The following is a 23,446-nucleotide window of genomic DNA, read 5'->3' as shown; positions in this document are numbered from 1 at the left end:
TATGCATCAAATTAGCCCCGCATTGGAGAAGTTTCGTTGGGGACACCAAGGCGAGGCTTAAAAACTGACTCAACCCGTGCTCTTAGGGGAAGGGTGAGGCGAGCACTGCCGCCCCGCCCTTCTCTGCTTTAGCCAATCAGAGGCTCGAGAGCAGAAGTGATGGGCGATTTCATGATAAAGGAGGCGGGCCTTTCTCTTAAGTGTTGCGGACGCGACGGGGAGCCCTTAGTTACACTGCCTCCTCGGTCGCTAAGGGCCGAAGTCTCGCGAGACTCCTCCTCTTTCTGCTCCCCCTTCCCTTCTATCCATTCCAAGATGGCGGCGCCGAGGGTGGAGGATGCGCTGGAGCTGCTGGCGAGGGCCTCCCGGCTGGAGGAGCCATTCGAGGAGCTGCGGGCCTTGCGCTTGGTCGTCCTGGCTTTGCCGTCTAGCGCCCTCCGGGAGCGGGCCCCCGAGTTCCCCTTGCCGGGGCTCTTTGCCCTCATGGCTCGGGGGGGCAGGTGAGTGGGTGGAACAAATGGAGGGCCTGAATTGGGGTGGATTTGTGGGGCGTGGGGGAACCTGTTGCAGTAGGAGAGGCCATTGGAAAGCAGGACCAGGTGGTTTTGAAGATTATTATGGGTTTTGATGATCCAAAGTGTCGTGGTTGTAACCCTGTTCGTCAAGGAGCTAGTCCTCATGAAGGAGGTAAAGCTGCCCTGGGATACTCCCAGTTGCTTCAGGCGTCTTCTAAAATGCATTTTTGTTTTTGTTTTTGCCAAGGCTTTCCCTGACCCATAACATTGGACCCTAGTGTTACTGAATTCCTGTTTTTGTTGTTATTGAGGCAATATATTTCTGCAATAGTTAATTGATTTCCGATTGAAGATATAGCCTGAAACTGGTTTTATTTCTCCATTTTAGTTTTACCTCTTTAGTCCCCTTTTAGCATTGCTCCCTTAGATTTCTTCTGTATTTTATGTATTTTTATCTATTTCAATTTTTTTTACCGTGTATGACTTCATTGTGAGCTGCTGTCCTGAATGCCCTACTGTAGTGTAGAAGGGTGGGATAAAAATATTTTAAATACATTTTAAAATTTTATATAGCTTTATTTTTTGCTTGTATATGTTGCATTGCAACCACTTTTTGAGATCTCCCTAAGAAGCGGTATATAAATGTCATAAATAATAAATATAATACTGCTTTATTGATTGTTATTATTTATATCAATTATGAATTGCTTCTCATGAGGCATGCTGAAGTGATTTACAATATAATAACATATATAAAACACTACGTAAATAAAAACAGTTTAAAACACCAACATTTTTAGAAGGTCTGGTTAAAGAGGAACATCTTTAGCAAGCTCCAAGAACACAGTAGAGAAGTTACCTGTCTGATATGCAGCAGTCTGTGGCCTCACTGGCCTTGTTACATGTAAACTTATTTCTTATAGATGTCAATTTCACGTTGATATCTATTTGGACATCTGGAGGGCTTATATTAACTTGTTTCATGTAGGTTGGATGTGCTGGTTGTTACTTTATTCCTAATGTGAGCTGGTGGTGTTTTTCATTATTATTCATATCTTTTTCATTTATTTTTAATGTTTTCTTTTTTTTTGGTCAACTTTGCCAAAACAACGTGATGGGAAGGAGTCCTAAAAGGTAGATGCTGCCACACTAAAAGCCCAATTGGAATGGACTTCCTGACAGGATGGTATCTGTGGGGTGCCCTCTCTTGTAGAATGCGGTGATCAGTTATTTATGTAGGGGATGAGGTGATCTTATGTTCTATCTCTGTGTTTAATAATGCTAGTTTATTGTTTTTATGTACCACTTAGAGATTTTTAAATATGGGGTGGTTTAGAAATATGTTTAAAGAAATAAATTGCCATTTCAAATTGCAGATGGAGGAGGTGCCGTATGTTTACTAGGCCCTGGGGTTTGAGACATAGTTTTATTTTTAAAAATGTATTTGTTTACTTTTTATTTTCAAAACATTTTGTAGTCCCTTTCCCAACTATTGCTAAGGACCCTGAGGTGGTTTGCTAACAATTTAAATACAGTAAAATAAAATATGGATAGAAGAGAATGAATGAAGCAAAGGGTTAGTTGCTCTGCAGCAGTAAATTATTTACAGATAATCGCAGATCTTAGGTGATACCTAAAAAAAAAAAGAGAGAGAGAAAGTATGTAGGTGCTGAATTTGCCTGAACAGGATGTTAACATAGTCTAGGTGTCGTCATAGGGAAAAAATCTTGTTTCTGTTAGTTGCTTGCCTTGTCTCTGAAGGTGGGCATCCCTGAAGTGAGGTCTTAGTTTCAAGATTTTGATACCCGAGCTGGCTTATATGGGAGCCAGTTCCTGGGTTTTAAACTGTTCAGGGTTGTAATGGTAAAAAGCCCCAGCTCTTTGACTAACTGGTGGTTGCTGTTTTTCAAAATAGTGAGCAGATCTCTTTATGTGTTTCGATCCTGGAGCGGTTCCTCCAAGTGATGGACCCCCTGTACGTAATCCAAAACTTTGGTGAAGAACTTCAGAAAGGGCTCTTCCATCCAGATGATTCAGTCAAAATTCTAACAATATCCCAGGTAAGCATCATAGCTTGTCGCTTAAAATGGTATACTTGGTATCCCGATCAAGTAGAGGCACATTTGTCCTGCCTCTTACTGATTTATAATGTACACATGGCTACCTATACACCATAAGCTGTGATGGCCTGGAAGTGGACAGTCTTTTTGGTAGCTTTAAGGTGTGTCTGGCATCTTCTCTGTATGATGATATGCTGAAAATACACCTCTTTACGCTGACCTTTGACACTTGAGGTACATATTTTTAGGACCCACCCTATTCTTGTAATTGTAATTTTAATTTAAGCTGATTTTGATTTTGTTTTTTAAATCATTGTGACCTACCCTGGGACCTTAGGGTGAAGGGCGGGTAATAAAATCAAAATAATAATGTATACAGTTTTTGAGGCTAGGCCACTCAGAGTGGCATATATGAAGTTTTAAAAATGATGAGCTGTTGTACAATAAAACAGAAACATGCTAGAATAGAAAAAGAGCTAAATGCCAGATAAAAATGGACCAAAAATAGCAAGAAAAGAAATAGATGACAGTGATAAAACTGTCAGGTGACAGCAAAATAACAAAACCAAGAAATGTATACAGGTAAATGCTCTTAAACAGCTGGGGAGGAGAGCCTGGCTGGGAGTCCAGAGTCTGAGTTCAAATCCCCGCTCATGTCTCCTGGGTGTCGAAGGGCCAGCTAAAGATTACCCCCACAGTGAGTGGCTCAGGGGTGATGTGCCCTGCCACCTGTGCAGCCATGGGCAAGCTGCAGAGTCCCAAGGAGCCCAGTTGCCTCCCAGCTGGCAGCTGCGGACAAGGAAGGGGCTGGCTTGTGCATCTGTGGCAAGCTGAGCAGGCCCTAGCCAGCTGGGGAGGACTAGCCTCAGAGGGAGGCAATGGTAAACTCCCTGTGAATACCGCTTACCATGAAAACCCTATTCATAGGGTAGCCATAAGTTGGGATTGACTTGAAGGCAGTCCATTTCCATTTTCAAATGCTCTTAAAATATTTAAAGCCTTATCCTAAATTCTGTAGCTTTTAGATGAGCCAAACACTTGTGGCAGCAAGTACCATATTGGATGAAATTTTCCGTGCTTGGAAGGGTAGGGTGAAAAGAGGAGGGAGAGGAGATTTTGAAAATACGTGTATTATTTTTACATGTCCAATTAGTTGGGGGAAGCTTTTACATTTCAAAGTCTGGCTGATTGGTTAGCTAACACTGTTTCGGCTCTTGACTTTGAGTCTGCTCCCTGGCCTTTTCACACGAAGGGAGTGGATAAAACCTCCCTCTCCTTCGTCTGTAACCCACCTTCCCCCTCACAAACAATCTAAAGGGCGGTGAAGCAAATGTCCAGCCCCTTTGTTCAAGATAAAGATTCGCCTCTTTGTTCTTCCTTAAAATGCTACAGCTTTCTCCATAACGCTAACTTACTTTAGAAAGGCTTGTAAAGGGGCGGGTGGAGGGAACATAGGGAACGTTTTATTTGTTTAAGCTTGCGCAATGAGTAATTGTTGGAAGCTGTCTAATGCTTTTCAATGCTGTGTTGAATCTCTAGGTCGGAAGGATAGTTGAAGACCCTGAGGCTGTTAGAGAAATCCTCAACACCCCTGAGTTGTTGAGGCAGGTCATTTATAGTATTGCTGGAGAGAAAATTGCAGTGGCGAAAGAGGTAAGAATTGATGTCATCCTAAAAGTAGCTGGTTGGCAGTAGTTTGTATCAAACTAGGTTTTATTCAGGGTAGACTTGCTCAAATTAATGGGCCCGCATTAGTTGTGTCTATTAGCTTCAGTGGGTTTGCTATAAGTAGAGATGGTAGAATTCTGTGTTCGAAACCTCCACTTTCTGCAACTTGAATCTAATTGTCTTTAATTCTGCTCCCTGTCTTCTTCTGTTCATGTTGCCGTTTCTTAGGCCATCAAGTCACTGTCGAGGGTGGCAGAAACACCCGAGGGCTTGGAGGCTTTGCTTGCCGGCAACTTGCTAGTCGACTTGAAAAACGTCATGGCCAAGAGTGACATCATACGCTATCGTGTGTACGAGGCAAGCGTCTTAATTTTCTTAGTGCTCTATCTGCCCCTCTAATTTGAATGCGGTGTGGGAAGCCTCTGGCTCACTGGCCAAATTAGGGCCCAGTGGCTGGTTTTGAAAGGCCGCAGCCACCTGTCACTCACCTGGAATCAGATGTGGGGCAGGTAAAGCCTGTCTGGGAGAGCTGCTGCTGCCAAGGAATAATGGGGAGAGCATGACTGTTTGCATTTGCTGCTGTTCAAATTCAGCATGAGATTTGAGCCCAGCTGGGATTGGTTATGCTTGAGAACTCCAAACTGGAGCTCCCAAGTGGAGCTGCCTCCTGCCCATTTAAATTCAGCAGCAAATGCAAGAAGTAGAAAACTACCACTTTTAATTTTCCTGTTATTGTTTTTGAATATGTCTGTCCGAGGCAGGGGTGGGAGACCTCTTATTTTTGAGGGGCCGGATTCCCTTGAGCAGGTCTAGGGAACCTTTGGTCCAACAAGCATTGCTGAATTACAATTCCCATCATCCTCTGGCATTGCCTGTGTTTGCTGGGGCTGGTGGAGTTGTAGACCAGCAACTTTTGGAGAGGACCAGTAGTTCCCTGCACCTACCCTTGGGGTGATCTGTTGGGAGCCACTTTCTGGTGCTTGCTGGGGCAGGAGCCAGTGGTGGGCAGGGCACCTCATTCTTTTTGCTACCCCATTCTTTCCCATCTTTTCCTCGGTCCCTGCCACCTACATGAAATTAGCCTGACAGCTACACAAGAGCCAAAGGCCAGGGCTGCATAGGCCTCCACAGCTGTTGTCGTTGTTGGCTTACTTATGTCCCACCCTTCCTTCAGTGACCTTATGGTGGATGGGGGTTATCCTTCCTAATCCTCTCAATAATCCTGTACACCAGGTGTGGGGAATCTGTGGCCACCAGATGTTGTTGAATTGCAACTCCCATCATCCCTGGCCATTACCCGTGGTTCCCAGGGCTGGTGGGAGTTGTAGTTAAGCAACATCCGGAGGGCCAAAGTCACTGGGCCAGTCTGGTTTTACATTAACACTTGGCTAGACTGGGAAGTTTGAGTAGGTTTGTTCTCTTCTCCCCAGTGCAGCTTTTTTTATCGTAATGTTGGCTGCCGTTCCATCTCTGTCATTCCCAACCTCCTAAGAACGTGATGATCTTAAAGGTTACGTTGTGTTCTTGTTGCCTTACGTCCAAGCCTAATGGCATTCTTGTCCCTAAAATGAGAGTCCCTGATCATCTGTGAAAAGTTTGTGCCGTGATCTGTGCCGCAAAACTGCCTGTCAGCAGTTGCTCTAAATAAGGTGCTCTAGGAGGCCATGATGCTCTGTTAGTGCCCACAGGGTATGGTAGTACCTTGGACAGACTGTTATGCAGCTGAAGTCATGTGGATTCTGTTGGCTTGCTTCATGGTACCAGGAATTGTCCTGGATGAGATAGTAGTCTGTATCAAAAGCACTTCTACCCTGCCTTTCTGCTTTGCTAATGTGGCACAAAAGATGGCTCCTAAAAGATCATAAAAATAAGCACAAGGTAAGGATGGTTGGATTGGTCTCTTTCAGCTCTATGCCACATTTGCATGTACCCATTCCCAAGTCCGTTCCATCCCACTTCTGTATCAATCTGTGACCTTTATTTCGAACATGTCCTACAAGTTGGTCCAAAAGCTCTGTTAAGATACTCCCACCTGATCTTTCCTGCTGCTTCATCATCATCATTATTACTTCAATTTATATCCCACCCTGAATCCTGAAGGAGGCCTGGGTATACCACACATCAATAATAAAAAATTAAAAAAACCTTCCAAAAACAGGACCTCTGGGTTGTCAGGAACAGCGTTTGTCAGTCACCAAATGCCTGGGTAAACAGGAACGTTTGTAAATCCTTCCTGAAAGTCAGTAATGAGGAGGACAGGTGCACCTCACCAGGAAGGGCATTCCACAAATGGAGAACCACCACTGAAAAGGCCCTGTCGCCAGCAGCAGGGCTGTGGAGTCTGAGTCGGAAGCAATTTTGGGTGGAGTCGGAGTCGGTAGATAAGTTCCCACTCTGGCTTCAAAATAAATTTTGATTGACAAATTTTTTAAAATATAAATTCAAAATGTCAAAGAGGTCAGCTGTAGTTGAGCATTTCACCATAACTCAAGATGGAAAACATTTTGTGTGCCAGTGTATGACACAGGACCCAGATGAAGGCAAATGCTGTGATGCCAAGATCAGCGCCTATTCAGGCAGCGATAAAAATGCTCCTAGGAGAGCTTCCAATTTAAAAAGACATTTACAGTGCTTCCCAGGGCTGTGGAGTCGGAAGCAATTTGGGGGGGAGTCGGAGTCAGACAGAAAAATAGAGGAGTTGGAGTCGAAGGTTTGGCGTACCGACTCCACAGCCCTGGCCAGCAACACCAATTGTAGCCCTCTATGGTGGCACCAGTGACAAGGCTTCTCCTCCCGATTGTAAGGTCCAAGATAGTTGATACTAGGGAATGCACTCTTTTAGGTACTTGGGTAATGTAGTAGTCCTTCTAAGCAGCTCTGTAGCCAGCCGCTGCAACAACCACCATGAATGCATTCCAAAGGGGGTTGCAAATGCCCCTGGGAGTGATTGGACGCTATGACGTGCTACCTCTCCCAGGAATGTCATCGTATGGGGAGGGGAGGAAGATGGCAACCCCGTAGGCCCATGGTATCTGGACCATAAGTCATACCCTTGTTGATTCCTCTAAGTCCTGCCCCAACCATCACAGAGCGCATAGCTGCAACTTGCAGGTTGCCACAGCTTTATTCAGCTGTGACGAGTCAAACCAAACTTCATGGAAGCATGGCACATGTTACGTGGTTGTCCGTACGTTGTTTTTTTAAAAAATCTCATTGACCTCTCTTCCTGTGCTTTTGTGTTAGCTAGTCATTGATATTTCCTCTGTGTCAGCGGATTCATTGAATTACTGCGTGAACAGCGGATTAATTTCGGATCTGATTGGGGAGCTGACCGGGAACGATGTGCTTGTCAGGTGCGTGGCAGGAACGGCCGTTGGGAGCCAATTGGATGATACATTTCCTCTTGGGTGGCTTTGGGTGTGGCTCTGCTGCTCTTTAGTTGCTAGAAGTTTTGTTTTATTGGCCATCTGGAGTTTTGGCTGCTGTGCACATTCCCAAACCAGGCATGCTCTGCCTCTTGCCTGTCTCTGCCATGATTTGCGCTTTGGTTCCAGTCCTTATGCGCTGGAGGAGCAGGGAAGGTAGACCTCCCCTCTTCCTGGCAGCTCAACATAGGAACATAGGAAGCTGCCTTATACATCAGACCATTGGTCCATCTAGGTCAGTACTGTCTACACTGGGAGTGGCTGTTAAGGGTTTGAGGCTACCTAAAGATGCCGGGGTTGAACCTGGGACCACCTGCATGCAAAGAGATGCTCTACCACTGAGCTACCGCCCTTCCCACTAGTGACACCTAATCCTGCAGAGGCTTTCTTTGCATAGCTTTTCTCCTTTCCCTTCCCTTTCCCAGCAGGGAACTAGTACGAGCAGTGCTTTTAGGGTGAGCTAGTGTCATAACAGAGGGAATAGATGGCTCAAATGTACTGAATGGAAGCGAGCTTTCCCAGGTCCTCTCTCCACAGTCTGAATCCTCTCTGCCCTCTGGTGAGCAGGACACCAGTACTGCATACCCAGGAGATAGAAGGCTGCATTCAGCAAAGTTGTCACGTTAGCACAAGGACTTCTGCCTGTGCAGTGGGGCTTGTTCTCCCTGTCCTCTTCCCGTGCTCCCCCCACATCTGCCCTGGAGGTTCTCCTATCCCTCCAGAGCAAATTTACCAGGGGAGGGGGAGTTGTTGCAGGGAGAGTAAGTTATATTGTGCGGACAGAAGTTCTTGTGCTAATGGGATGACTTGGTTGGGTATCACCCATAGGACAGCTATCCTTCAAATATGACATGGCACAGCCCACTTGAACTGTTCGGCTGGGACCAATTTCAGTTTGGCTTCTTAGCAGCCGTTCTACCTGGTTGATATGTAACTGGAAGACTTTATCCCTGAATTCTCTTGTATTTTTTTCTTCCTCTTTCCTTGCATTCTCTTTCCTTTTGTGCTTTGTCAAAACTTTGCACAGTGCCTAAAATGCTGTAGATGCTTAATCAGTTAATAATTAAATAGGATACAGCCACAGGAATGATCAGTGATGGATTGTTTTAAGTATGAAAGGAACCTCAAATGACACCCTTGAGTGTTCGTTCTCTCTCTCTCTCTCTTTTTTGTAGGGCTACTTGCATAGAGATGGTGACATCACTTGCCCACACTCACCACGGACGTCAATATCTCGCCCAACAAGGCATCATTGATAAGATTTCCAATATAATCATCGGGGCTGATTCTGATCCCTTCTCAGGCTTCTACTTGCCAGGTGATGCTTAATGTTCCTTGTTGGTATGGTTCTACTTTAGGTTTCTTTTAACTGTTTTTAATTACGTGTTTTAAAATTGTTGCAACCCACCCTGGGACCTTTGGGTGAAGGGCAGGCCGTAACTTCTTAATAATAATGAATAAAATAAAGAAGTATTTTATTATTATTTAGTACAGATGTGACTAAACTTCTTTCCCCCTCCTTTCTTTTCTGGGTCTTCCAGGCTTTGTGAAATTCTTTGGCAACTTGGCTATAGTCGACAGCCCCCAGCAGATCTGCGAGCAATATCCCGCCTTTGTGGACAAAGTCTTCAGCATGGCCGAAAGCCACGACCCGACCATGTTTGGCGTGGCGGTGGACACCCTCGGCATCTTGGGGTCGAATGTGGAGGGGAAGCTGGTGCTGCAGAAGAGGGGTCTGTATAACAATTATGTGTGTAGAGATGTAAACATGCAAATCTAAACAGATTCTGTCACAGGAAAGGACACCTGTAAATGGACACTGCGCAAAGCTGAACTGCAGTTTTAAAGGTGGCCTGGTTGGGTGTGGGTTGTCACTTTGGTATTGGTTAGCACTTCTTTTTTTGCATGGAAATGGGAAAATGATGCAACTCAAATATAAGGGACGCTGATAGAAACCAATAAATTAGTCTCCGAAGTGGGGAACCTGTAACCCTGCAGGTGGTGTTGGACTACAACTCCCATCATTCATGACCATTGGCCAGACTGGAGCTGGTGGGAGTTTGAAGTCCAGCATCATCTGGAGGGCCACAGGTTCCCCAGCCCTGCTCTTAAGTTCCTGCTGTGATACTGCAACTGCAGATAGGTTGGAATGACTCGTGGTGACACAATCTTCTCAAGTCTCTCTGTGCAGCTTCATGCTTTCAGACCATATGCATCCTTTGGGGGAGTGCTTTGACGTGGTACCTTGGAAAATATTAGAATATAGGTGGTTGAAAGGGCATGCTTTTCATTTTTGGGTATGTTTCAGAATGAAAGGATAGCCCTGAATCTTGCTAGCTGCTTGGGGTCAGAGTGGTGGTGGGGAGAGCCCACCTCAACACTGCTGTCGTCATGGTCCAGGAAGCTAGGTTGGGAGAAAGAGACCAAAGGCAGTTTGAAATTGCCTTTTCCAGAGCCGTTGACCGTAGTTTCCCATTGTTGACAAACTGATAAACTATGGTTAATTGGAGATTTCCTTGTTTAATTGTGGCTTGAGCAAGGGGGTCTGCATTTTCTGGCAAAATGCTTGTTGAGATATGATAATCCAAAGCAGAGATTGTCTAATACTGGGCTTTATGGAGAACTAGTCTGACCTTTGCGTAAGGTAGTTTCCTACAAAACGTAAGGCTTAAAAAGAATAAAATCCCTCTGTCTTCCCAGGGAGTAGATTTCAGCATGTGCTAAACAGAATAGGACATCAAGCAAAGAATGCCCCAACAGAACTCAGAGTCCGGTGTCTCGATGCCATTTCATCTCTTTTGTATCTGCTGGTAAGTTCTCTGAAATTGAAAAGATTCTCTTGTTTCTTATGAATAATGGACCATTAAAGGATTGAATCTGCCCTTGGCAGGGAAGCGATAACAATTGGGTGGCCTTCTGCATCCAGGACATCCACCAGCAATGAGTTACAAGCACAAGATCCGTAACAAGTCATTCCTCTGACCAGATAGAGGTTACCTTTTGATAGCTTTTCAAATGTAACAAAAGAGTGAACAAGAGCAATAACCAAATGAAATGCTTCTATCCGATTTCAAACATTTGAGTGCAGGACAAATCAGTGTCTTGACAGGTGCATTAACAAGCTGCTTTTAGAGCAGACTGTAACTTTATGTTCTTCTGTATATTCTAAAGTTAGGGTTTGCACATTTCCAAGCATTTAGGTAAACGTTGAAATGTCCCAACTGCAAAACCTGCAGATTCAAGCCCCACTTAAATGAAATTCAGGAAGCCAAAGTGGATGACTTGAGACGAATGTGTTTCCTCTGACCTAGGAATAGTCAACACTGTGCCCTCTAGATGTTGGACTACAACTTCCACCATCCCATCAACACCCTTGGCCTGATGGGAGTAGATTTCCACCAACAACTGGAGGGTACCACATTGGCTGCCCTTGGTCTGACCCTCAAGAAAATGAATTATTGGCTGCATTTGCAAACTCAGTTGCTATCTTTTGCATGCAGCCGGACCAGCACACAGAAGACCTTCTGGGGATGACAGAATCCTGGTTCTCCTCTCTGTCCAGCCAGCCCTTGGAACTCTTCAGAAGCATCAGTACCCAGCCCTTCCCTGATTTGCACTGTGGTGCTTTAAAGGTCTTTACTGTAAGTGCACGTTTCTTAATGGACACCTGCCTGACTAGATGTGTCAAATGGTCTGAGCGAGCGAGCTTGGAAACCACTGCGCTACTGTTTCTGATTGCGTAGTCCTTGCAGGTTTAATGGATTTCTGCAGGGGACGCCAGACTTTTAGGAGGGATCTGGAACCCTTCTCAGGCTGTACCTTTCAGCTGGTGTAACCGTGAGATCAAAGTGAACTATCATTAAGTGAATGAGCTGTGGGAGTAAGCCTTGTGTCAGTCATGGGCATTCATGTTGCCTTCAGCAGCTATCGCAAGGATGAGGAACCTTTGGCCCTCCAGATGTACCTGGACTACAACTCCCATCATCCCTGACCATTTGCCGTGCTGGCTCTGATGGGAGCTGGTGTCCAACATCAGGAGGGCCACAGGTTCCCCACCCCTGAGCTAAGGTGTAACTTTTAGTTAGTTACTGTCTCTTACAGTTAGGATCCCCATCTCTGATTTGTCCTGTTCTGTCCCTAGTGGAGATAAGGTAAAGCCACCTTGGTTCTGCTACCCGTGCTGTGAAACACCTTGCCCCAGGAAGTGTGTTTGACTCATTCCTTGTTTTCTGAAGAAAACGGAAAATGTTGCTATGATATATTTACATTTGGTCTCCTCCATTGGTGATTTTGTTGTTGCTGCTGCTGGCTATATTTCAGTTTACATTCTTAGTGTTTTTTGGGGACAGAAGCACAGAGTATAAACCTTTATTAAATTTCTCTGTCTTTCTCTCCAATGCTGTAGGCTATTGCTAATCAACCCTGGGCCCAGAGGATGATGCTTGCTAGCCCGGGCTTTGTGGAGTACATTGTAGACAGATCGGTGGAACCAGACAAATCTTCAAAGGAGGCCAAATACGAACTTGTTAAGGCCCTGGCCAATTCGAAGACCATCGCTGAGATCTTTGGAAACCAGCATTACTTAAGCCTCAGGGCGTACCTGCGCGAAGGGCCATATTATGTCAAGGCTGTTTCGACTACAGCTGTGGAGGGAGCTGAATAACCTTGGAACAACTGCTCTATGGTAATTCTAGGGATGGTGATAATGATGTTGGACTTCTGGAGGGGATTTGACTTTGGTTATAGAGGAGGGGTAAAAACACACAACAAAAATCTGAGGAAGGAATTGGTTTGGTCATTCCCTCCCCCTTTTGACTCTGAAATGGCAGGTAACTGGGTAGAAATGTTGTCTGTACTAGTCGGGTATATTCTTCCCTGGGAGTTTCAGTGCTCAGTCAACAGCTGGGATGTGGTGTTTGTGGATCATGGCAACCTTTATAAATGGCTGCTTTTCTTCCTTGTGTAAATCCTTCAGTGAGAGAGGCATTGTTCTCAGGACTGGACTTCGCAAGGCGGCCAGATTGCTAAAGCGTTGAAAGTGTGTGTATGTTGGGCAATTTTCCCATGCCCCCATCCTATCCTATTTGAAGAAAATCCTCCAGCCTTCTAGAGGCTTTTTTTTTAAAGGGGGGGAGACACGCGAAAGTCCCCTCGCGCATGTTTCTGTTCGTGTTATTTAGAATCCATGCGACTGTCTGTGGAAGAGAGAGATGCTGATGTAGGCATGTCTTCCCTTGGAGCACATAAAGTCTTATATTTTTGATCAGACTGTCAGATTCTCGTTGTCCACTTATTCCCAAAAGACTGGGTCTACAGCAGCTTCTGGCATATCAAAATACAGCAACAAATAACCATCGTGTCAATATTAATTGACCATAGTATCAGTAAGTCGATGACAAAAATCTCAGTAGGCAGGGCTTTGTATACAGCAATACAGATAAACTGACCTAATCAAACAAACAGAGCAAAATAAAGTCTGAACATAGAAATATTCACCACATAACAAGGCCAAATAGGTCTCCGTTCCACAAAGACAGCACAGTTAAACTACCAACTTTGGTTTCAGAACTTGCACCTCTACGTACCCCTCCCAGCCCTGTCTTCAACATAGCAGGCTTTGTCGGGTGGGGTGGGTGGTATCAGGGAGGCAGCACAGGCAGATTCGCTCAGCGGCCTCGCCATCAAGCACCGGTCTATCCACACATGCACACACCTCTCTCTTTCCCTAATGGCTGATTGATTGTTAAACCAGGGATGGAGAACCTATGGCCTTCCAGATGTTGCTGGACTACAACTCCAGTCATACCTTGCCATTGGCCAGGATGGCTAGAATTGATGAGAGCTTGAAGTCCCACCAGCATCTGGGCCCCCTGCAGGTTCCCCATCCATGGCTTAGGACAATGCATTTCTCTTTGAAGTTAACCACAGCAGTTTTGGAAGCAGCCTGTGTAGAAAGTTTGGTTTCTATGAAGACTCCACGGTCCAATAGTTGTGTGACCTGGCTCAGCTCTGGGAGTTCAGCGCTTCATTTATGCATTACACTTGGGATAACGTAGTGTAGCTCCAATGGTAGATGAGTCCATCATTTGTAATAAGATGAACACTTCTTCCAGGTGCAAAGAAAATGATTTGTATTGTTTTTTAAAAAAGGAAGGGATTTATGTAACTTTTAAAGTTGACAGTGAGGACATTGAACTTGTCAAGGTCCAGGATTATCAATACCTGGACACAGTCATTAACCAAAATGGAGACAACAGTCAAGAAATCGGAAGAAGGCTCGGACTGGGAAGGGCAGCTATGAGAGAACTAGAAAAGGTCCTCAAATGCAAAGATGTGTCACTGAACGCCAAAGTCAGGATCATTCAGACCCTGGTATTCCCGATCTCATATGTATGGATGTGAAAGTTGGACAGTGAAAAAAGCGGGTAAGAGAAAAATCAACTCATTTGAAATGTGGTGCTGGAGAATAGCTTTGCATACCATGGACCACGAAAAAGACAAATAATTGGGTGTTAGAACAAATTAACCCAAACCTCACTAGAAGCTAAAATGATGAAACTGAGGTTATCATACTTTGAACACGTAATGAGAAGACATGATTCATTAGAAAAGACAATAGTGCTAGGAAAATCAGGAGTAGAAAAAGAGGAAGACCAAACAAGAGATGGATTGATTCCGTAAAGGAAGCCACAGACCTGAACTTACAAGATCTGATCAGGGTGGTTATAACAGATGCTACTGGAGGTCACCGATTCATAGGGTCGCCATAAGTCGTAATCAACTTGAAGGCACATAACATCATACTGGGTTTGGAAGGGTGTCTCCTTGTGTTGTTGATCTGTCTTTTGTTCGTGCTTGTACAGTTTCAAGTGTGTACGGGATTCCTGTGGGTGTATACTTTAAAAAAATTGTGAAGAATTGGCCTTCTAAAGCAGAATAAAAGTGGTAAAATTGCTAAATGTGTGTAATAGGGTAGATAATGTTACACTGGTAATAACATTCCAAAGGTTGTAGCTTTTGGAGTGCATGTGGTGCATTGACACCTGAGATGTATGTTTTCAGAACGCACTCAATTTCTGTGACTAATTTGTTTTGTGTTTGAAATTATTAAATTGTTGTAGCTTGCCCTGGGATCTCCTGGTGAAGGGCAGGTAATACATTTAATTAATTAATTAATAATAATAATAAATCACCCTTCTGAGCATGGTAAGTGTACATGTATGTCCACCAATATTTGTTCGCTGGTGGATGCCAGAATAAGAGGTAGTCTTTCAGTGTGAGAAATACTGCTTTTGTCTGGTCATCTGGTGATTAGAACTGTTACTTTAATTGTCGCTTTTTCTAAAAAAAAAAGCGTTCTTAAAAACAACACTCAATGGGTCTTGAACTTGTTTGCTTTTGAGGTCGTTTTGGTTCTGTTGTGTAACTGGGAATATTTCATACTTCTTTGAACTGGATAAAAATGGGTTTAAGTTGTGGGTTTTTCTTCCCAGAATGAGAGCCACTTTTCTAAAATTCTGAAGAAAAATTAGAGATCATCAAGAGGGTGTTTGTATAAAGATCTGTATGTGTAACTGTTCAAAGCTAAAGCGTTCTTTAATAGGGTAGTCTTAAGTGCGTATGTCCTGGGATGGCCAACAAATTTCCATTTAAGCATGAGAATGATACACAACATGGACCAGAACACACACAAAAGTGCAATTCGTTAACTAGGCGATTATTCTGAGAGAATGAAATTCTTAAAAGTTATGCAAAGAGCTACAGACTAATAAGAGGATTTGTTCAGTTGGCCCAAAGGTTCGTGTACTTTTAGGGATAGGGAACCTGGTGCCCTTCTAGATGCTGTTGTGCTGCAACTCCTGTTAATCCTGGCCATCGGCCAAGCTGGCTGGGTCTAATGAGAGTTGGACTCTGCAGCTGCAGCAGCAGCAGCATCTGGAGAGCCACAGGTTCCCATCTCTAGTCTTTTTCTGACAGCTTCTAAGAGTCTCCTACCATATGCCACTGAAGTCCACATGTAAGGTATTAAAGCAAGGATAGCTTCCCCTAATGCCATCGACTGCTCAGGTATGCTCTCCTTGGAGAGTAAATTTACTTGAATGGACTAACAGTGTTGGATGGATCTATCCTCCTGTCAGTGATGGAAGGGAGGAGAGGTTATCAAAGGACGTTTGACTATTCAAGAGGAGAGTATATTGGGAGGGGGTAGGAGGGGATAATGGAATACTTGAGAGGATGATGTGTGGGCTGATTCTGCTGCCAGGCCTGGTTTTCATATTGCTCTTCACACTGGTGCACATGAGAATGGGTTCTACGCATGTACAGACACCTCACTTAGGCGTCTTTCACCCATTCATGGGAGATGGGGTAGTGGTCTTGTGATTTCCCTCACACATTCTATGAGTGTATTTTATCTCCTATAGTGTCTCTGTGTGCATTTTTAAATGGGAAGTTCAGTGTATTGGGAAAGAAACAGTACTTCACACAAGTTGCACTACTAATCAGTGGACCTCTTTGCAATTGGATGCTGGTCATGGCTACTGGCATGAATGGTTTAGTGGGCAAATACATGGTAACCATCAACCTTTGGAATGTGAATTTACTTCCCTAGTCCATACCCACTTAATCGGAAAAATGGAGAGCCTCGTTCTGTAGGGCATCCACACTCAGGTATTTAAATCCATCCAGGTATGTCATGACTTTGCAGGATACCAGCCCGTAATAAGTTTCTAGTACTGTGCAGTCCTTGCCGTCGCTCATTTCCTCCCATTCTTGGAGCAGCTGGCTATCTCTTCCTACAGCAGAGGTGAAAATGAACTTGTAGCAGCAGCGGTTGTAGCGGATGTGCTTTTTCCCAGAAAACCGAGAACAGTGAACAGGTGCCACGCCTGCTGCCTTGGCGCAGAGTCCCACAAAAACGCCAGGAGGCAGTGTAAGAGGAACTTCTCCAGAGGTCACGTAGATCTTTCGAGCCACATCCTGTGAGATGACAAATGCAGTTGCGCTGCAGTAGTCGGGATAATATTTGTTTGGGTATTTTTGTAGGGGGATAGAGCTGTGGGTTTGAGGGTCTCTGTTGGGGGTGTCCTGATGAACCAACCTGCCAAGGTATATGTCTTCTGGATGTGTTCTTAAGTTGAGCAGATACTCAACCAAACTTGGGAGGTTAACGAACATCTCCTCGTCTGTTTTGAGAATAAATCTAGCCTTGGAGCAGAATGTTATGGCCCACTCCACAGCCAACAAGGTCTTCAGCGTCTGGTTCTCTGCAGAGTCCAGGAAGGTTCCTTGAATGAGGTCCTGATGCTTCTGCATCTCTTTAACTACCTCCAACTGTGTGGCTTCCAAAGTCGACTTCCCTAGCACAAACAAAATGAGAGTGCCGTAACCTCTGACTTGTGTCCTATTTGCCCAAGTTTCTCTAATGGTGTTGCGTCTTGATGAGTTTTCGGGGCTGCTGAAGACTAGGACAAGAAGAAAGATCTCTTGGTTGGAGCAGGCCTCTGAGCTGCTGACTACATATGCCTTGGACATGTTCTTCAAGGGCGTCATATCCAACTTACGCGCTCTCTCTCTGGCTTCGATGACCCTCACATCTGTGTAGCTGCTGGGTAGCGCTCGCAAGAAGTATTCCTCCACGAGATCAGCTCCGAAGAGCAAAATGTGGAACAGCACGACGTTAAAAAGAATAAAACACCACTGGTGGGTCCTGAGCCGGCAGAAGATCAGCTGTGGGGACAGAGATGAAAGGTTTAATATCCGCTTCCTCTTAAAAGGGTGTGCTGCCCCATGACTCTTGCCACTTCACATTTGTACTATCTCTTACCCTCCTCCCTAGTAGCGCAAGAACTGCTTCCTTCAAGTGTGATTCCACACAAGTGCAACGTGCATCTGATTACCACATCTCCACCGGAGGGACCAATGGTGTGTTCTGCCCACATTGCACCCACACGCACAGCAGAAAAGCCATAGCCCCAGTGGTGGAGCATCTGCTTTGCATGCAGAAGGTCCCAGATTCAATCCCCGGCATTTCCAGGCAGGGCTGGAAAAGATCTCTCTCTGAAAACGCTTGAGAGCTGTTTCCAGTCAGCATTGATGATACTGAGCTAGATGCACCAATGCCCTTAGGCAGTATAAAGCGGCGGCCTATATTCACATGCATACTGAAGCGATGAACTATTACACTCACAGGTGTCTTGGGGAGGGAAAATGAGGTAAACAGTAAGCATTTAAAATTTACAAATTTAAGAACATAAGAACATAAGAAGAGCCTGCTGGATCAGGCCAGTGGCCCATCTAGTCCAGCATCCTGTTCTCACAGTGGTCAACCAGGTGCCTGGCGGAAGCCCGCAAGTAGGACCCGAGTGCAAGAACACTCTCCCCTCCTGAGGCTTCTGGCAACTGGTTTTCAGAAGCATGCTGCCTCTGACTAGGGTGGCAGAGCACAGCCATCACTGCTAGTAGCCCTTGATAGCCCTGTCCTCCATGAATTTGTCTAATCTTCTTTTAAAGCCGTCCAAGCTGGTGGCCATTACTGCATCTTGTGGGAGCAAATTCCATAGTTTAACTATGCGCTGAGTAAAGAAGTACTTCCTTTTGTCTGTCCTGAATCTTCCAACATTCAGCTTCTTTGAATGTCCATGAGTTCTAGTATTATGAGGGAGAAGAACTTTTCTCTATCCACTTTCTCAATGCCATGCATAATTTTATACACTTCTATCATGTCTCCTCTGACCCGCCTTTTGTCTAAACTAAAAAGCCCCAAATGCTGCAACCTTTCCTCGTAAGGGAGTCGCTCCATCCCCTTGATCATTCTGGTTGCCCTCTTCTGAACCCCACATCTTTACTATAAGCATTTCATTTAAGGTAGCTGAAAATGAAATGGACTGCCTTCAAGTCGATTCCGATTTATGGTGACCCTATGAATAGGCTTTTCATGGTAAGTGCTATTCAGAGGGGGTTTACCATTGCCCTCCTCTGAGGCTGGGAGGCAGTGACTGGCCCAAGGTCACCCAGTGAGCTTCATGGCTGTGTGGGGATTCGAAGCCTGGTCTCCCAGCGTTAAAAACAGCCACCTCCCTGTAATAAGCTATTTAAGGTTGGAAAAAGACACAAGGTAATGTACATAATGCTTCAAGAGGTTTACAACTATCTCAAAAGTCAAATAAATACATGAAATTCCGTGTTTTATAGCAGCCCACAAGAATTAGAGAGCCTATGAAATGTCAGTATACACTGAAACAACAAATGTATGTGGATAATAACTACTAGCAGATCCAAATGACGGAGCGTTGCATCCAGTTAAACTACTTGAAGTAGATCTAGTGAAATTAACGAGGTTAATTCTGCAGTTAAATTCATGCCTTTTCTCCAGTTGTAAAACAAGGTTTAACAATGCGACAGTCTGTATGCACTTAAGTATTGGGTTGGTGATTTTTTTTAAAAAAGGAAAGGGCTTACCTGCATGATGCTAGTAGGTTATGCTTGGATCTTCCAAGACCTGAAGATCATGTTTTGGACGTATAGGCAGTATTTCTGCACTTGGAGCAGTGTTGGGTATGTAGGTCCAGCCGGGTAAAGTTACCTCTGTGTCAACAATCGAGTTCAATTTTGTTTTTCCATTCTGCTTAGACTGAGCAAAGGAAATGTAATTCCAGGTGATTGTGTTTCAGCGGCATCGAAATGAGCCAATTAGCCCTTTGTACTTTATTAATTTCTGACATGAAGAAAAGAGGCTGTACAAATGTGATATGAAAATGTATGAACGGCCCTTCCTCGCACAATATAGAGCCTTGGGGGGTTACTTTATAAAAATGGATCACCAATATACTTTGGTAGAATACATTCGCTTGTATGCTTTTTAAAAACAAGGTAAGGATTTGGTTTCCAGGAAGAAAAGGTTTTTGTTGATAGACTTTCTAGAACATGCTTCAAAGAGCCACATGATGATGCATCTCTTGAACTATGATGAAACATTGAAATATTGATCTAGTAGGGATTCCTGCTGTGTGACTGACTCAGTGTGAATGCAGTGGTTAGTGCATCATACTAGGACCTGGCTTTCAAATCTCCACTTGGACCATGAAGATCCCTGGATGATTCTGGGCTAGTTGTCATATTTTAGTGTGATCCTGTATTGCAGGGATATTGTGAGAATTAAGTGAGGCATTGTAGTTGCCCTGAATTAAAAATGTAATACCTGTTATGTGTAGTATTTAAATAAAAAAATACTAAGTTTTTATTTTGACCTTGCTGCAAGGAGCTCAGGGTAATTACAAAATTCCTTCTGCCCTTTATTTTGTGTGCTGCTTAATCATAAAAAAACCCCAAGCAATTTACATAAAATATCAAATATACATTAAAATTATTAGTGAAAGTCAGAAATTAAAAACAGGTTGGCCTAATTTCCCCCTGCAATATACTAATAAAATTAGCATTTTTAAATGAAAAGTTAGAAAATATTAAATATTAAAATGCCAGCTTTACATATCTGGATACGCTTGCCTGAACTATTTTTATGTATTTAAAAGAATCTGTATATACAGCCTTGTATTTAATTAACTTGCCTGCTAACTATAGGCAATCAGGGATCCCATTCAAGAGTGAGCGAGTTGGTGGAGGAGGGACAGATTGCTCCATACCACCTCTGTCAGCTTGGTTTCCTTGCTAACTGCAGAGAAAGAAAAATCTCCACAACCAGCATGGAAACACTGCAGGCCAGTAGAGTGGGGACAGATGCCCCCTCACTCCTCTGTCATCGTGGTTGATAAAAGACCCTTCCTTCCTTCCTTGCTAAGAGACTAGTAACCTGCATTTCCATGCTGACTTCAGAAAAAGATCTTTCATATCCTCTGCAACCAGCATTGAAGCGCAGGCTTCTAACTTAGCCCGCTCATATATATATATATATATATTTGCTAATAAGATTTGTTTGTTTCTTTACAAGGCTGCATGAATAATCAGCCTGTGGGTTTGGTACCTGACCACCGCAACCTTCTAGTTGGGGAGAAAATACTCACGTTTCCCCTTGCTGTATTGGCAGAGCCAACTAGTTTTGCCCTTGTCCTTCTCCATCCTGAGTTCTTTGAAGGCAAAACTGAGACTAAGGAGGAGGGCAGAGCCGGATAGGCAGTGCCACCCTCTGGGCCAGTTGTAAGGAGGTGGGCAGGCTGAATGTGGCGGGGGCAGTGCCCCACTTGCCCTAACGCAGCCTTTCCCAACTATTGGGCCACCAGATGTTGTTGGACCACAACTCCCATCAGCCTCAGCCAGCATTGCCAATGGTCAGGAAAGATGGGAATTGTGGTCCAGCAACATCTGGTGGCCCACTAGTTGGGAAAGGCTGGTCTGGTTGGTTGAGAGTAGGGATGGAATCTGTTGGCTAGTTCTGGTTCCAACAGGCTGGCATCAATTCGAGTTCATTGTTTCTCCGCTAACAGCTGCTTTTACCAATCTTTTTTTGTTTGGAAAAAATATTGATATCAATATTGATATTTTTAAAGGAACTATTGATAAGTTATGCTTAACCAATGTTTTAGAGGGTTTTTTTTAAAGTCCATTTTCAAAAATAATCATGGAAATTCATTACATTAAAATCCAATCCTCACTGTTTGAAAATAAGCCAACTCATGAAAAAATCGGTACCAAATCTGAATTGGGCGGAATACATCCCCAGTTGGGAGTGAGGAAGACGGTTGAGTTTGACTGTTGGAGGAGTTGGAAGGGAAAGTGGTTCTGAAGAAGTTGTATGCCTTCCTGCTGTTGGCATGCAACTCCGCATGCTGGGGAGTTTGCATGGGGAAGAGTAGATAGGGGAACCTTCAGGCTTCCTAGACTTTCTGACCTGACCTGTGCTGACCTTCCTTCAGGTACTAGATGGGTGCTGTTAGGGTTGCTGACCTCACTTCCTGGCTCCTCCCCTTTTGTCCCACCTTGGAGAGGAGATGTCTTCCCCCCGCCCTCTTGCTGAAAGAGCGAGCATGACTGTTTGCTTCCCCCGTCTTAGTTAGCTAGAACTAGGATCTTTCCTATCCAGTATGTATTGCCTACAACAAATGTAAGTTTTATTCCTTTCCGTGCCCAGAGTCTCTGTGTGATTGGAACCAAGGGATAAGTCTGCTCATACAGCATTAAACATGCAGCCACCTTCCAAACTGTGTGTGCTAACTGCAAAGTTAATTCAACACCTGTTGATATCTAGGCCTGAAACCTTGTAAATAAGGCAACCCCCTCTGTATATTTCTCAAGTCACACCCTGTAATTCAGTTTCATTTAGTAAAACATCAGTATCCATTTTCTCTGGACTTTATTCCAGTCATTCTGTGCCCTCTCCTTAAGTCCTTTTGGAAAAAATAAAGCTGGGGGTCCCAAAACTGTGGTCCACGAACCATTAGGTGGTCTGTGACCTTCGTTCAGATCGTCCACAGCATGCCTGTGGATTTGTGGTTGAAGACCGGAGACAGCACATCCCTAGCATTTGCTATTTGTATTCTTTGATTGTGTTTTTATTGTGCCTGTTGTTTATCGAGTTCAGGTTGCAATACAAGAAAATACAATCTGTAAGAAATAAAAGAAGCAATAATGATGCAGTTTAAAAATCACACTGCATCTAGCAGAGTGCATTGCAGTTGCCGCCACAGGCAGAAAAAATCATTTGGTGGTCCGCCAACACCCTCAGTAGTTTTCAGGTGGTCTTTGGGGAAACTGCCGACCTAAAGAATAATTGTATGCAGTGGAAGCTTGTCCATTTGGGTAAGTGGGGCACCTCCCCACTAACCTCAGCCAGCCCCTGCCTCCCTGTCTCCTTCCAACCAGTCCAAGGGATCGCCCTGGCTGTCATGTTTTTCGTCCTTAGTGTTGCCCTTGTAGAACCAAGCAGGGAGGAGGATGGGGACAAAACTAGACTTAAATTGGCTCTGCTGCCACATACGGTTGGGCTTCCTGCCTTCTACCCCGCCAGCCGCACCACCACTGTTCGTACTTCTGCAAAACTTGGGCTTTCCCTCAACCTGCTCCTCCCTTCTTGTTGTTGTTGTTTTGGCTATATAAGCAATGTCACTCGGCCTGTGTGACTCACATTAGGAATAAAGAAGAGAGGGTGATAAACTTGCAAAGAAAAATGGAGGACTGTAGAGTGTGGTGCTCAGTGGGGTCCAGCAGAGGTCAGTATTTTATTGCAGAGCAGAGGTGCCAGTTTAATTGACTGGCTTTAGGCAACCTTTTATCAATCACAACTAGGGATGGGTGACAGATTCAATTCAATTCAGATCCCATTCAAAGCCAAATCTATCAAATCTGCCCTTTCTGAAACAATATGAGAACCAACGCACAGGCATCCTTCAAAATTCACGCTTATCTGAATTTTGCAGTGTCGTTCTCCAACCAACCTTTATTTACAAAAATGCATTCTTTAGCCTACGTTGCTGAAAAGAACAAGCAAGAATGCATTCTGTTAGGAGCGATTGCTTGCAAAAATCTGTACATTAGTCAAAACTGCATACAAAAAGGTGTTTATTTGGTGAAATTTGCACTAAAATGTGGCAGAATTTTCACAAGGGTGTTTTGTTTTAAAATCACAAAGTTTGGCAGAAATGTGGAGAATTGAATGTAAAATTGGAAAAAGGAGAAACTAAGAGAACCAAAAGGGACAGATCCTGCCATCCCTAATCTCAGCACCTTCAAATACCACCACCTTCTACTAATCCCCTTGTGGGATTCAGTCCACTGGGAAACTTTCTAGGGCAAGCGTCCTTGGAAAGAAGCTTTATTTACTGTACTA

At 44.3% G+C, this 23,446-nt stretch overlaps 2 protein-coding genes across 3 annotated transcripts; one reads left to right on the top strand and one right to left on the bottom strand.

Annotated features, from left to right (window-relative positions):
* The first annotated feature begins 213 nt into the window (after positions 1–213).
* Positions 214–12,936, top strand: PSMD5 (proteasome 26S subunit, non-ATPase 5). Of its 2 annotated transcripts, none has more exons than XM_061604128.1 (10): positions 214–500; positions 2,431–2,575; positions 4,115–4,228; positions 4,472–4,600; positions 7,487–7,596; positions 8,844–8,986; positions 9,210–9,401; positions 10,369–10,478; positions 11,169–11,309; positions 12,074–12,936. In XM_061604128.1, the coding sequence occupies exons 1-10, from the start codon at positions 316–318 to the stop codon at positions 12,329–12,331; spliced, it is 1,527 nt and encodes a 508-aa protein (XP_061460112.1). In that variant the 5' UTR covers positions 214–315; the 3' UTR covers positions 12,332–12,936. The 2 variants fall into 2 exon arrangements, with proteins under 2 accessions (XP_061460112.1, XP_061460113.1); XM_061604129.1 differs by lacking the exon at positions 214–500 and adding an exon at positions 1,273–1,762.
* Positions 12,937–16,290: 3,354 nt separating this feature from the next.
* B3GALT9 (beta-1,3-galactosyltransferase 9) lies at positions 16,291–19,134 on the bottom strand. Its single transcript, XM_061604487.1, has 2 exons — positions 19,129–19,134; positions 16,291–17,397 (listed from the first exon to the last, which is right to left on the bottom strand). The coding sequence occupies exons 1-2, from the start codon at positions 19,132–19,134 to the stop codon at positions 16,291–16,293; spliced, it is 1,113 nt and encodes a 370-aa protein (XP_061460471.1).
* Between the last annotated feature and the right edge of the window lie 4,312 nt (positions 19,135–23,446).

This window comes from Rhineura floridana, chromosome 20 (genome assembly GCF_030035675.1).
Source record: "Rhineura floridana isolate rRhiFlo1 chromosome 20, rRhiFlo1.hap2, whole genome shotgun sequence".
Classification (NCBI taxonomy): Eukaryota; Metazoa; Chordata; class Lepidosauria; order Squamata; family Rhineuridae; genus Rhineura; species Rhineura floridana.
This window is presented reverse-complemented; position numbering and strand designations above follow the sequence as displayed.

What these genes read in the sequence shown, in the direction of transcription:
- PSMD5 (XM_061604128.1), top strand. Translation starts at nt 316, where the DNA reads ATGGCGGCGCCGAGGGTGGAGGATGCGCTGGAGCTGCTGGCGAGGGCC. An exon ending in CTCATGGCTCGGGGGGGCAG is followed by an intron (nt 501 to 2,430) that starts GTGAGTGGGTGG and finishes TTTTCAAAATAG; the next exon opens with TGAGCAGATCTCTTTATGTG. An exon ending in AAATTCTAACAATATCCCAG is followed by an intron (nt 2,576 to 4,114) that starts GTAAGCATCATA and finishes TTGAATCTCTAG; the next exon opens with GTCGGAAGGATAGTTGAAGA.